The following is a 13,739-nucleotide window of genomic DNA, read 5'->3' as shown; positions in this document are numbered from 1 at the left end:
AAACATTGTAAATTGCCACAGTATTAATTTGAAATGTTTGTAATCGGTTTCAACGTTTGTTTTTCGCGTTTGACTCGTCCTTAACCCAAACTTCTACATTTCTTCTTTTCTAACTATATCACCTTCTTTTAACGCAGTATTTTGATCTCCGCTCGAGTTATCCGCCCACGCAGTATATTATTCAATAATAACTTTTTATTTTCACAATGGTTAAAAGAAACATGCAAACAGTGACGTAGTTCGAGACCAACTTCTTGGCAATTTTCAGCGTAATAACTTTTCGGTAGATTATAATTGTTGTAATACTTTATTGGATAGAAATACATTAAACTGCATTGAAATTTAATTCCGACATACGAAGAAGAAAAAAAATGATTTTGACGATGATAACTCGATTCGAGATTTAGGGGTTATGTTTTGCATTCTTTCGTCATGGTTGCAGTGACATACATGTCATTGTCCGATGAATGTTTCCTGATTATTATTACATTTCACATAATACTTTCCTTGCTGTGGTCCCACAAACAAACCCCCAACAGAATAGGTGGTCTGGACCTCACTGCGGGGAGTCTTACCAGTAATACCTCCTCTTAACGAAGGGGTTTTGTTTGAGATAAGTCGAGGTTTCTCACAACTTCACCATTGTCTTGGTAAGTGAAGATTACGAGTAGGCTCTTGTGTCTAGATTGCCTCTAAGTACTGCCTATTGAACATCTTCAATGGGATTGGCTCAGAGTCACACTGCGGACCTGTCAATCAAACGAGAAAGTTGAACGAGAGAGGGCGCACAAGCTCCTCCTGACCAGAGCTATCTAAACACAGAGTTTGGCCAACTCGGTTTCACTGGGTCACAACAACATGGCGTATGTTCTTTTGTTTTTTGCTTGCCCATAAAGCAGGAGTCGCCATATTGGGTCCAACTCGGACCAGGTTGGCCAAACTATGTGTATAGATGCATGACTCTATTCCTGAATCGCATGTGGAACATTTACTCATTTCTCACTGCTTTGCTGTTTACCCTCACTTAATTATATAGTTAGGCCGTACTATATAGTCCTACATGACATGATCGAAAAATCTTTTGAATAATCAATCTAAGGCAATTCCAAAAGCCCTGGCCATCATCTATTGAAATACACGAACATTTCAATGACACAATCTGAACATGGTTTCTATGGGATGTAGGGTATGGGATGTAGGGTATTTAAATACAGTATCCTTGAGTTGATTTCTCGAAAGTCTTTACGATCTGTTATACATTGTAGTTGACGCGATAAGTCAATATATTTGTCTAGCTATATAAGCGTGATTGATTCGTCACTCTTAAAATGATGTCTAGGCAACTCATAAAACACATCTATGATGAAGTGAACATAGTGTTGATTTTGGTATCGAATATTACATGATTTGTTATTCTTATAATCATTAACTTACTTTAGATGGGATAATGAAGGATGTTGGCCTAGTGTAGACTAGGCCAACATCCTCCAGGCAAATGAAGATGCGTTATTGATCTCAGATCTTCCCGGCTTAAAATCCACGGATTAACAAAGATCGACAGGTCGAACATAACGGTGAATACATCATCATCAAATCACCTATGTGACACAATGTTGTTTGACAGATTTAGAGTACATGTACCTAGAGCGATGAATAGAAGTCGAAATCCTTCAGTTGTATGGTGTCTTCCATAATCCATCGATCTCCTGTAATTATGTTGCTATTCAGGAATCTGAAGGAGAACTATAATGAAGTTAACTTAGAGAATTCGTTTCATTCGAACGAGAGTGTGCGCATGTAATTAAAAAAATATTGTTGATGAAATTCATATCATAGAATTGCAACTGTTTTGTAAAACCGTGACTTTGGTCGGGATGATTTATTTTAATAGTGAGGCCTGATGCAAAGTCACATAGGAGAATAATATGCCCCTGGCCTGCCGGGAGAAAATTGAAAGGGGCTACCCCTCAAAAAAAGAAACGCGATAGAACGAGAGAATAAAGAAATGAAAGGAAGAGAAAAGAAAAGAAAAAAAATGAAGGGAAAGAAAAAAATAAAGAATAACAAATATTTAAAAAAAATGGAAAAGAAGAAAGGAAACCATAAAGGAACAACAAAGAAAAGAAAAGAAGAGAAACCGAAAAGAAAAAAAAAAACAGGTGGGGGCTACCCTCAAAAGGTAAGAAAAGGGGGAAAAATAAGGAAACCCAAAGAAAGAAACAATATAAACAAAAAGGAACAAAAAAAGAAAAGAAAAGAAGAGAAAATGAAAAGAAAAGAAAAATGTTTACTGTTGGCAACAGTTTGCTTCACTGCATTTGTTTGTTTGTATACAAAAATAGCAATGCCAGTATAGGCAGGTGAAAATATGACTGAAACAATTGAAATAATGAAGTAAACAAAGACCTTTGCAGGCTTCTCTGTATCTGTGGAGCTGACAATAAACAGTAAAATGAAAAAGTCATGCGTTCTAAACAGTCTCCTCAGGAGGTCAGCTCTTGATTATAAATTGATGGATGGACGTATCTCAAGAAGACATCACTCTTAGGAGCCAAGACTTGAACCTGACAATCATTCAATCCATCTTTCTTCCAAGTGATCTCATAAAGAGGAAAAGAAAGGGAAAAAAGGAAAAGAGGGGGGGGGGGTGCTTGTCATCTCGTGAATACCAGCTTCAAAGGGGCTAAAAGTGCCATACGGGGGAAGATACTTCGAGATACTTGAGTGATAAACTCAAGAAGGGAGTGCTTCAAATGTTTGAAGAGCCCATCTCGAACTATTCCAAACAAAGTTCGTCGTCTGAAAATACAATGCAAACCCTTTACCTCAACGCCTCGGTACTTCAATTATCAGTTCCATATTATTGCGACTAAGATTAGTCTGCAACTGTTTGGAAAAGATGCGCCATTAAGGTAGGGCCTATTGTTTTTGCCTAATCCTTCGTTCGAATTCTAATTCCCTTCCCTTTTAATAATAATATACCCGGTAGGGTTCTTGTAAAGCGCTCATGTCTGTCAGACTTGACACTTCATGGCGCTCAAAAAATCATTACCCTCGCTTTAACACGGCTGCCATTACGGCGCTCTAGCATAATTATTTTCAAGGAATTAATTCCTGCCATGCAGGTACCCATTTCATCCACTCGACAACGAGACACCTCTATCTTTTTTTCCAGTTATTTTTGTTTTTGTTCTGAATTAGTTAGAACTTTATTTTAAAGGTCGACCATGATCTTAAACTGGGCATGAAGCGGGACCAAAAGCCCAAGAGACCGACAATTTCTGTCTATTGAACATTATGGGGAAAACAGAAGGCCCACCGATACTAAAACATAGACTTGTAGGATGAAATGGAAATGGTATTCTTTTGCAAGTGACAGAAAAAAATCTTATGATGGTTGTAACAAACAATAACGATCTGCGGCCGTATCAAATTTTTGAGATTTCTTAGACTGTAGCTGAAATGAAAATGGTTCAATAAATTGTGATCGTTTGCTAGAAACCAAGAAATAAACATTTTGAACAGCGTTTTGAACGCCCTCTCAGTTTCATTCTTGTCACTATACAATGTACAGTCCCTTTACTCCTTTGGTTTAAAAAAGTTATTGTTACTGTATAACGGAAATTACTGCCTAACATGAAGACAAATGCAACTTTAAGTAATTTTTTGTCATCGAAATGATTAATTTTACTTAATAGATACAAATTTATTTTACAGACAGTTCCCAAAATTCCCAAATAATAGGCCTAATAGCTCTTTTCTAGAGTCTGAGCACATGCTGAGGGAAGATGAAAAAATATACAGGCACAATATATTATAAGGCTACAGGTCTAACGACACGAAAATAGACAGAAAGAAATAAAGCAAATGAAGAGGAGAAATAGAAGAAAATAATTTTGAATAAGAATGATGATCTACAGATTCAGTTTTGTGTTATTAAATAAGTAGGAAGAAATTTCAATCGACCGTTAAAATTGTGTGTAATCATTAAATTGACAACGCCAAAATTCTGAAGAAACCGCCTATTTCCAAAGGAAGTCTGTACAATTTGTTGTCAATTTGACGAGTAGTCTTGGGACAATGATTGATGATATTTTGGTGTAGTATGCTTGTCGGTTAATTATTGTGGTGAATGACCCAGATTCCCTTCCATCTATTTATACACAACCAGCATCAAGTGCATTATGGTCATGGTTGATACAATGAACCCTAAATTTCAAAATGCTTGGGGAGGAGGTAGGGAGGGGGGGGGGGGGGGGGGTGCTTTCAAAGACATTATCATCGTGCATGTGGCGATATAATATTGAGCCATAAGACTGGGGAAACACATTATGAGGGCAAGGACTCGGATTTAAATCATAACTCCTTGGTTTATAGGGGATGCACAGATATTCATGGAAATAAATTGTCTAAAATATTATGTGAATAATCGAACTAAATAGTATAAACTTTTCTGTACAGTGCATGAGGGCAAGCCCTATAGGGGAATTTAAAAAATAATATCAGAAGTTTCATTCCAGGCTTCTAAAATTCCAATTAGGCCTAGATGTTGTATATACGGGTGCCAAAACATGGGTTCGTCGTTCAAAAATCTTTTCCCCCCTTTTTTCCCCTCCCTCTTATGGCTGAAGTTTCTCATTTTTTTGCCTTAAAGGGATTTGGTAACATTGTTCAGATGAGAAGTGGTGCTAAGGTAGTGACTTCAATGCTAGATGTATTACATGATTACAATTTTAATATATTTGGATGCCCCTATGGATGCATTATAAGCACTAGAAAATTTAGGTCCTAAAAACACTTCTGCTTTCGAGAAAAATTGAATATTAAAATTTACCGGTGCTCCCGGTAAATTTTGATAAATTTCAAATAGCGCCTACGGCCGTACAGTGGTAGCTGCGACCATGAAAATTTTAGAATATGTAGTTGTGATATATAATTTCCAAACGGGAATAGCTAATCCGTTAATTTTAGTCAAGAAACATTGTTTTATAGCTAAATTAATATCTTGACCTTGAGAGGGAGCTATACAACATAAAGAGTTTATTATTTACAATTTCATAACTTTAGACTAGATTTCAACCGCGACAACGATCAATGAATGTTGTACCGCATATGCTTCCAATATATTCATTTGAACCAAATTCATGACCCCATACCAAAACTCTGTATTAACTTTGGTATATTCATAGTAATTGATTTGAAAAATGTAGTTTTCAGCTTTTTTTGTATAAATATATTAAAATTATGGATCTAAAATATAAAGTAAAACCAGATATTCGCTTGGAATGCTTGTGGGAATGCACAAAAATGTAATTATAACTGTTGCAACGGTAAATTTAGCAATTTGTGAGTTCTTGATGCGAACATGACTGTTATAAAGATTTTTGATTTACAATATGAAACTATAAATAGACCTATTTTTTAAAACTTCGGTATTGAGCGACTTACATACATGAGAAAGAAAAATAATCTAATCACTAATGTGATTATTTCACTGTTTTTTCACTGATTTTGAATACTCTCTAGATTGGCAATGATTGATTTTCGCTTTATGTTCGTTATCTTCATTTATTTGTTTATCAACATGCCGCTTACTTTGTTAGAAATTCAAATCGAATGCTTCCTGATCCTGGCATGGTAGATTCATTATCATCAAATTAATTACTCATACCTACCTTGATATCGTGTTTGAAATTTGTCATGATTTGGGTAACCTGTTATTTGTTTGATTGACACTATCGTCGTGTTTTGAGAGCTTTGTTGTTGTCTGCAGCTCATCAATTAATTTCTACCGGGATCCGGATCGCTTTTAAATCGAGCACCTGGCTGGATTCTCTCTCGGGCCATGGCCATGCATAACCCCCAACTTCACCGGGGAAAGCGGCGTGGAGACTGCCAGGAATTCGCCGATCTTGGCTACCACAACGGCAATTCAAGTGATTTCAACAGTAATGGAAAAGATGTTCCCGTCTTCATTGCTGAAGCTGTAAGTCCGTAATTATTATCATAAAGTTGAAAACGAAAATCGAAATTGCAATGAGGACTTGTTCATTTGTGTAACTTGTTAGACCAAATTTCTCTGTCTCTTTCGTTCGTTAGCCTCTGATTTGGGTAAGGTCGGCTCTCTCTTTAGAGACAGAACAGCCCTATACGCTTTAGTGTTCACGCGTTTGTGTAAAGAAACGTTACACAAAACTTGGCCAAACTTAATCCCTGATTTTTTTAATTTTACCGGATGTGTATCTGATGCATTTATAGTCCAAAATTAGCTACATGCTTAACTCCTTCGGTTCCACTTACCAACTTGACTACTTGAATCCATTTAATGGTCCCTTTTTAGGAAATTATGGGTCAAGATCGACATCCATGAAGAAAATCTTGCAGCCGGGTTGCATATGACGTCATCTAAATCTCATCCCTTCTAGTCTACGCCGAAGGCAAAATGATTATAAAGGAAAAACTCAAACTGTGCATGTCATTACGAGTTCATAGCTCGTGCACAGTGTTTCCTGTGCATGAAACCTGTGAGAAAGTGTATATTTTAATGTCTTCGTTTTTAGGAAAAATACTCTAATTAAAAGAGATAAGATAATTGACACGAAACAGGTAAAAAACAACAAATTTTAAATCATATCATTATTTGAACAATTGATGAAATTTTGTTGATTTTTGGCATGTTTTAGAATTTAGTACATCAGAGATATTTATTATTTTTCCATCCTTCCATTTAGAAACGACGATGCTTGGAACCTACACCATTTGCGGAATGGAACAGGGTACCAGACATTGTCTCTAATGGGTATCACCATCAAAAGCATCAGGATCAGCCATGTCTTTCATACATGTATACCGATATGCAGACAGCTCTTCCTGACGCCCATATGGATTTTTCCATGGAACAACTGCACGGTGCAATCACATCAAATGGACATGCTAATGGTTCCGAACACAATCATCACGACAACAATTTCCACCATCAGCAAGGAGGGCAGCAGGTTGATTTGAACGGAGGTGGTGAGCCTGCTAGTGCTACACCAGTGATATCCAATGGTTACTATGGTTACATAGCAAATTACGAGCATGCAGGAGGCGATGTTGAGGAGGATTCTATGGATACAGGGCTTACTGTGCAGGCAGAGTACGCTATCGATGGACCCTCTTCATGCATTGAAGTGAGTTTTTTATATTTTTTATTGAAATATATTTAATCAGGATAACAAGAATCAGATATACATTGTAGATACAAAATCTGTTTTACATCACGGTCCTGAACAAAATAAAAATGTAATGCACAGACATAAAAATAATGAATATCATCAAAGCTCACAAGCAAAGGTAAAACAGTATAAAACTAACATATAAGAATATTAAAGTTCCAAGGTTTCCTATGATTGGGGGGAGGGGAAAGGGGGGGGGGGGGGGGGGGGAGTACAAGGTATTGGAGTTATTACATCTAAAAGTATTTAACAAAGGCCTTAATTCAACCAATATACCTTTCATTGTTGAGTTATGAAAACCACAAAAAAGATGAAATTTACAGAATAATTAAATTTTCAACTGTATCTCTGAAAGCATAGTAACCTATTTCATTTGTGTTTGTTCTCTTTACAGCCCAAGGAGAGAAGAGTATGTGTCAGATGCAGTGCAGGGGAACCGGTAAGTATCTGAAAGTAACAAAAAGTAACCTGATACTAGCGCGTAGGGACAATTTGCTTATGTAATGTGTTAAACGATATAATGGTATGTTATAATTATTATTAAGAATTCAGAAGAAAAAAAGGATTAAGCAGGAAGTCCACACTCTTTCTCTGTACATTGAGGTTCCTCAAGTCATTTTGGGGCCCATGTTGAATGGGGCCCTTGCCAGTGTCTAGCCCTGTATCATGATTCATTTAATTATTCTAATTATTCTAATGTAAGCTTTTGAAAGGTTATTTGGATGGGATGGGTGTCAGACTGTCAGTTGATTTAAAAAAAAATTAATGATAATGGTTCCGCAGAGATGAATTATTCGCAATTGGAGTCTTTTGGTGTGTTTTCAAGTTGTCTCTCCCTCCTGCTTCTTGCTCTCTCTCTCTCTCTCTCTCTCTCTCTCTCTCTCTCTATATATATATATATATACATGTATATATATTTATATATATATATATATATATATATATATATGTCAATATCTCAAGAGCCATCTATTAGAGGAATGAATTTCAAACCCGATATAATCCTTTATCTCCTTTGAGAGAAGAACAGTTTTTTTTTAAACCATAGAGTACACTGTAAATGGTCAAATATCGATGAGATATATTTTCATGAAGATATTGTTTTGTTCTCCATTGTAAAAAAATGTTATTCAACTGGCCCTGTTTTGTTTTGTGCATTTTTAGATCTGATTAGATGGTGATTTAGTGCTGACTAGGTAAAAGCATACTTCATAGGTTCAATTTAGTTACCTTCATGTTTAAACCTCTTTTTTAAATGTTTATTAACCTATCCATTCCATTCTTTGTTAATACATGTATTCAGAGAGATTGTTCTGTTGGGTATTTTTCTGACATTAGTTGGAGAGTGGTGTCGCCTGTTATGTTTGTGTTAATCACTTTTAAACTGAAATATTTGTTGGAAATGTTTTGACAGTTTTTATGTTGTGAGTAATACATGTTATTCATTTTCATATATATTGTAGTAACAGTCTCTCTCTCTCTCTCACACTCTCCTCTCTCTCTCTTTCTCTCTCTCTCTCTCTCTCTCTCTCTCTCTCTCTTCTCTACCTTCCATGTATTGTTTATCTCCCTGTTTTATCTTCCAAGTGTTTTTCATTTTCTTTATTCTACATCTTTTTGTTTTCATCTCGTCACATGTGTCTTGATTAATTGATATTTTCTGTTTGTGCTTCTTCACAAGATTAATTCTTGAGATTTATTTTAGTAGGAAATTTATTATAACAATGAATTACGTGTTTCAGTTTCACATCGAAATGAATTTTGAGGTATTGTGTTTTTTCTTCTCTCATTTCCAGGGCCACATAACACACATTATGCAGCTATGATGATGATGGCATTTTACACAGCAACGGACTGCAGAGCCTCACTTACCACAGGGTTTCAATGCCTTATGTCAGGAACAGTCAAGAAAAGCTGTGTTATTGTTACCGGTAGTATTAAAGAAGTGATCTGTTTGGAGCCAGAAGGGCATTAAAGCCCCACTGCTCTTCTTATAGCTACTTGCGCCCTCTATCTAGCAAACAATGCCTAATCTGTGACCATTGGTCCCCCATGATCCCCTTTATCTTTTGTTAATTGAGACCTGATTTGATGCGATAACCACTTGTCAGTGACCATGCAGGGAGGTCTAATCCCTCCTGGCTAAACTAGTGCAGTGGGGCTTTAAGTCATAAAATTAAACACAGAGTTAATGCTCTCCTGGCTCTGAACAGACTCTTTGATCCATGCTGTATGGCCTGGCCTGGCCTGCATGGTAATACATAGTGTGCTATTTGACAGCTATCAAGGCAGATCTATGCATTTTATCTCTTCAAGAAAGTGCTTTCGGACACTATGGTCTGTGTGTTACTCATTTAAACCCAGTGGTGGGTTTTAGCATGACCTCCAGTCCAGTTTAACAAGGGAATTTAGATGGAGGTATAAGTTTGAAGACTGAATTGCAACCTTAAAGGTATTAGGTAACTTTACCTCTGATTCAAAACCATGGATTTAGCTCATGCTGCAATCATAATTATAAAGCTTTAGGTCAATAATTAATCCAATGACTTTTACAAGACAATCGCATGTTTGATTATCAATATATTTATGATTGGAATTCGAAATTTTAAAACTGTTTTCCCAACGTTTTTATATAACACTACAGTCTAATGGGGAAAATGAGTATGGTAAAACTGGTCACTCTAAGATTTTAATTTTTTAAAGCACTTCATGATCATTTTGAAGCTCAATCTTTTTTAGGGCTTCAATATTACACCATATCACAGACACTGATAACACGGCCATGCATCTCAGATTTGTAATACTGGAAACATTGTTAAACAATGCCTTTAATCCTAATCTTATATCTTTGATGAAATATAGCAAAGAGCCTACGTCGTCAGACCAAACTCTGTGTCATCGTATAAAAGCAGGGTATAAGCTCTTAATAGTGCCAAAAATTGAAAAGTAGCATAACGTAAGATATGAAGCAGTTCAAACTTTCTTTGCAAAAGTTGGGACATTCACAGTTACAAAAACAGTTACTGCGATTTGCTACTGAAACTATCATAAGCTGAGAGTCAGACAGGCATTCAGTCCTTTAAGATGTATGTGGCTAATGTGAGTTAATGTCTTTATGGCTCTCAAGTTCAACAGAAGATATAACATGGTTATATACGTCTTTCTTCAAGAGTGTGTTGTATTTAATTTATTAAATTCTTTATTTTCTATTTTTTATTTTTCCCCCTTCCACAAGGTTCATTTATTAAATAATATCGTCCACATATAGGAATAGATATATACATGCAGAATTTCAAAATGATATTCTTGGCCATTCAAAATATGATAAGAACATACATTTATAGATATCTGTTAGAAATTGCAGTTCAGTTTTTTAAATATCACAGATTTACTTGGCAAAATAATTTAGAAAAAATTAACAATCAGAAACACTTTGCAAAAAGTAACCACTTTTTCATAAATTTCTTTTATGCATATCTCTCTCCGGAATTCCTGATTACTAAATTGAATTCACGTGCTTTACATGATGGCATCTCTATAGATGGAATCCGCTTTGTATGCATCAAATGTTCCTATGTCAGGCAAGCCTCTGGCAAGCTTTTGAGTTGTCAAGGGAAACCTTTCTTCAAGAAGTATGCAGAAAAATAGTTTTAAAAAGGTCTTTCTGGATGGTGGCCACAAGGTCAAAATTGTTATTTGTTTTGCACCTGTCTTGATTATTGTTCCACTCTTAAAGAATAAGAAGAAAGTTTGAAAGATTTGTATTTATCTTGCTATTTTAATACCAAAACCAAAGAAAGCTGACCTACATGTGTACAATTAGGGCATTTCCAATAATATGTATTAGCCCATTATGTGTTATACTGTGCATGTTTACATGTAATATGTTTTTTTAATTCATACATGTACTGTATGTACATACATGTGTCTGTTGTAATTGATGCTGGTAATCATTTTATTTTTTTAATCATCTTACCAAGCTAGGTTTTACCAATTGTTCATCATGTTCAGATCTAAACATCATCTACATATCTATCTTACCATTGGGTGATCACCTTTTTAAAGGTTCCCAAAAGACTGATGGATAGATTCTCTTGCCCAATGATTTGAATATACATTCCAAATAGATCCTGTAGATCTGAATTATATTACCTTTAGCAAATTAACAAACAAATATGGAGAAGATATGAGTTCTGACTTAAATGAAATCTTTTGTATTCTAACCAAGTGTTCACTTGATGCTCAGTGATGAAATACAGTATGCTGTACTGGTACGGATATTACATGTATATTCCTAATCTGTCACTGAAATGTTACATTCAATTCAATAGCATATTTCAAACAAGACGATGAAACAGATTGTACTTTAGTCTTAACACCTCTGCATATGGTGGAATCTCATTATTTATAGATCTTGAACTTATTTATTTGTATTTTTTGCCCTCAATAGTCAGAAGTGGATAACTGGATATGCAGTGTCAGATTTTTTTGTACAATTTGTACTTGAAAAAGCTATATATGCAAGAAATGCATTTATGACTTGATATTAAACTTTGAAGGGGTATGGGAGGTATAGGGTTGCCTAGATATACCTGCCGAGGTTTGCACACCAACCACTTCTTGACACAAAATAGGGAATACAAAACGCAATATTCCTGTATTTTTAATAATAATACATAAGATTTGTAAGGCGCCAAATCCGCTTGACAATCAAATGCTCAAGGCACATTAGGTACATTGTATGTTGAAGTAGATTATTGTGTCATATTTAAATTTATATTCCTATCTGGATTAGCAAAATAATGTAACTCTTTGTGCCTGTAGTTAAGTGGGAGCTTCAGTAAAAATGTATGCTCTTCTTCACTTACACACTTGACTGATGATGTACTCCATTAAAGCGATACTAAACGTATGAACTTTCTGCCCTAGTGTACCGTTTTATTGCACAGCGCCATCTCATGGTCAAGTTGCCAACACTGCTGTAACCCAATACCTAATTCCCACTTCACAGACAGTAGAGGACTCGATGTGAGCACCAACATCGCAGCTAGGGAAGCAGCAAGTTACAGGGGCATACTGCTACAGCTGACCTGAGATGGCACTAGAAGGGATTTTTGCAGTAGTGCTTATAGATCAGTATGGCTTTAAATCATATTTGGTATTGTTTTGGTGGCCACCAGGTATGGCAGATATCAGTGTTCTTGTGTTCTGAACATTGACTTGGGCATCATTTCATGGAACTGTTGTATGTACAACTTAGCCAATATCACAATAATTTAAAATGTGTGTATCAAAATTAACATGCATTTGAATGGGATGTCAGCATCGTGCTATATGTATTTGAATTGAAAGTTAACATATATGGTGATTATATTGCCAGGTAATATAAGAACAGAATTGTCTGAAGATTATTGTATTTGAATTGCAGGCTGTACATTCTCTCTCTCTAGTGAAAATTTATTGCATTTTACTAATTCACAGAGGATAGGAATGTAAATACACGTTCTGTATCGTGTCTGTATAATAATCTCAGAGCTTTAAGAGGATTGTTCAGCGTATACATGTAACATTTCATCTATGCAATCTGAAAAGTGCAAATTCATTTTTACCATATTTGTTTAGACTGGAATTATGGAAATTGCATAAAGATTAATGAGTTATTTGAATGTTTTTTAAAGATTTGTACAAATTTGTTGATCTTTTTGCACGTTACCTTCAATTTGTTTTGTTTTAATGTTTTTACTAGATTGTAAATAATATTTGTTGTTCACCTTGTTCATAGTTAGGTCACTTTCAAGTAGTTTGTGTGTGAATTTCTGAAACAGGGAATTTGATGTTTTGTAGACAATCATATAACCAGATTGCATTTATTAAGCAAATACGAGTAGAATTATAATGATTTGATAATCAATAATGCAGAATACATATTGCATTCTTTTCAGATTTTGAAATAAAAAGGATTGTTTTGTAAATATTTGTGTCGATTTATTACTTTATTGGAAAGTGTTGTCATGTATTTGATAGAGGAGGAGAGGGAGAGGAAGGGGAGAGTGGGGGAGAGAGAGGGAGTGGAGAGAGAGAAAAGAGGGGAGAGGGCGAGAGAGAGTGAGTGGAGAGAGAGAAAAGAGGGAAGAGGGTGTGAGAGAAAAGAGAGAGGGAGTGAGAGAGAGAGAGCGTGTGTGTGTGTGTGTGTGTGTGTGTGAGAGAGAGAGAGAGAGAGAGAGAGAGAGAGAGAAAGAGAGGGGGGTTCCAACAATTATAACTCTGAATATATGATTGATTTGTAAAAGAAGGCTTTCATGAACTATACTTTTGGAAGGGGGGGGTCATTTTTAGGTTAAAAATCTTATCACTGACATAAACTGAGTTGCTGTTGATTAGGAAAATACAACTAGGAAGACAATACATGATAATTATTAATACATGTACATAAAATCTTTATTATACAGAAATATGCTAACAATGCTCTTATTATCTATGATAAGTTGACATCTTCATGTGCATACCGGTACATGTATCAGT

At 35.5% G+C, this 13,739-nt stretch overlaps 1 protein-coding gene across 2 annotated transcripts; it reads left to right on the top strand.

Moving 5' to 3' along the window:
* Window positions 1-5,584: 5,584 nt before the first annotated feature.
* LOC100889069 lies at window positions 5,585-9,266 on the top strand. 2 transcript variants are annotated; one of them, XM_003725594.3, is made up of 4 exons: window positions 5,585-5,986; window positions 6,732-7,172; window positions 7,612-7,656; window positions 9,014-9,266. In XM_003725594.3, the coding sequence occupies exons 1-4, from the start codon at window positions 5,846-5,848 to the stop codon at window positions 9,041-9,043; spliced, it is 657 nt and encodes a 218-aa protein (XP_003725642.2). In that variant the 5' UTR covers window positions 5,585-5,845; the 3' UTR covers window positions 9,044-9,266. The 2 variants fall into 2 exon arrangements, with proteins under 2 accessions (XP_003725642.2, XP_011671543.2); XM_011673241.2 differs by lacking the exon at window positions 9,014-9,266 and adding an exon at window positions 8,382-8,677.
* Window positions 9,267-13,739: the final 4,473 nt, after the last annotated feature.

The sequence above is a fragment of the Strongylocentrotus purpuratus genome, unplaced genomic scaffold (assembly GCF_000002235.5).
Source record: "Strongylocentrotus purpuratus isolate Spur 01 unplaced genomic scaffold, Spur_5.0 spur5_scaffold_15, whole genome shotgun sequence".
Taxonomy (NCBI): Eukaryota; Metazoa; Echinodermata; class Echinoidea; order Camarodonta; family Strongylocentrotidae; genus Strongylocentrotus; species Strongylocentrotus purpuratus.
Note: the sequence above shows the minus strand (reverse complement) of the source record. Positions and strands in the feature narration are given on the sequence as shown.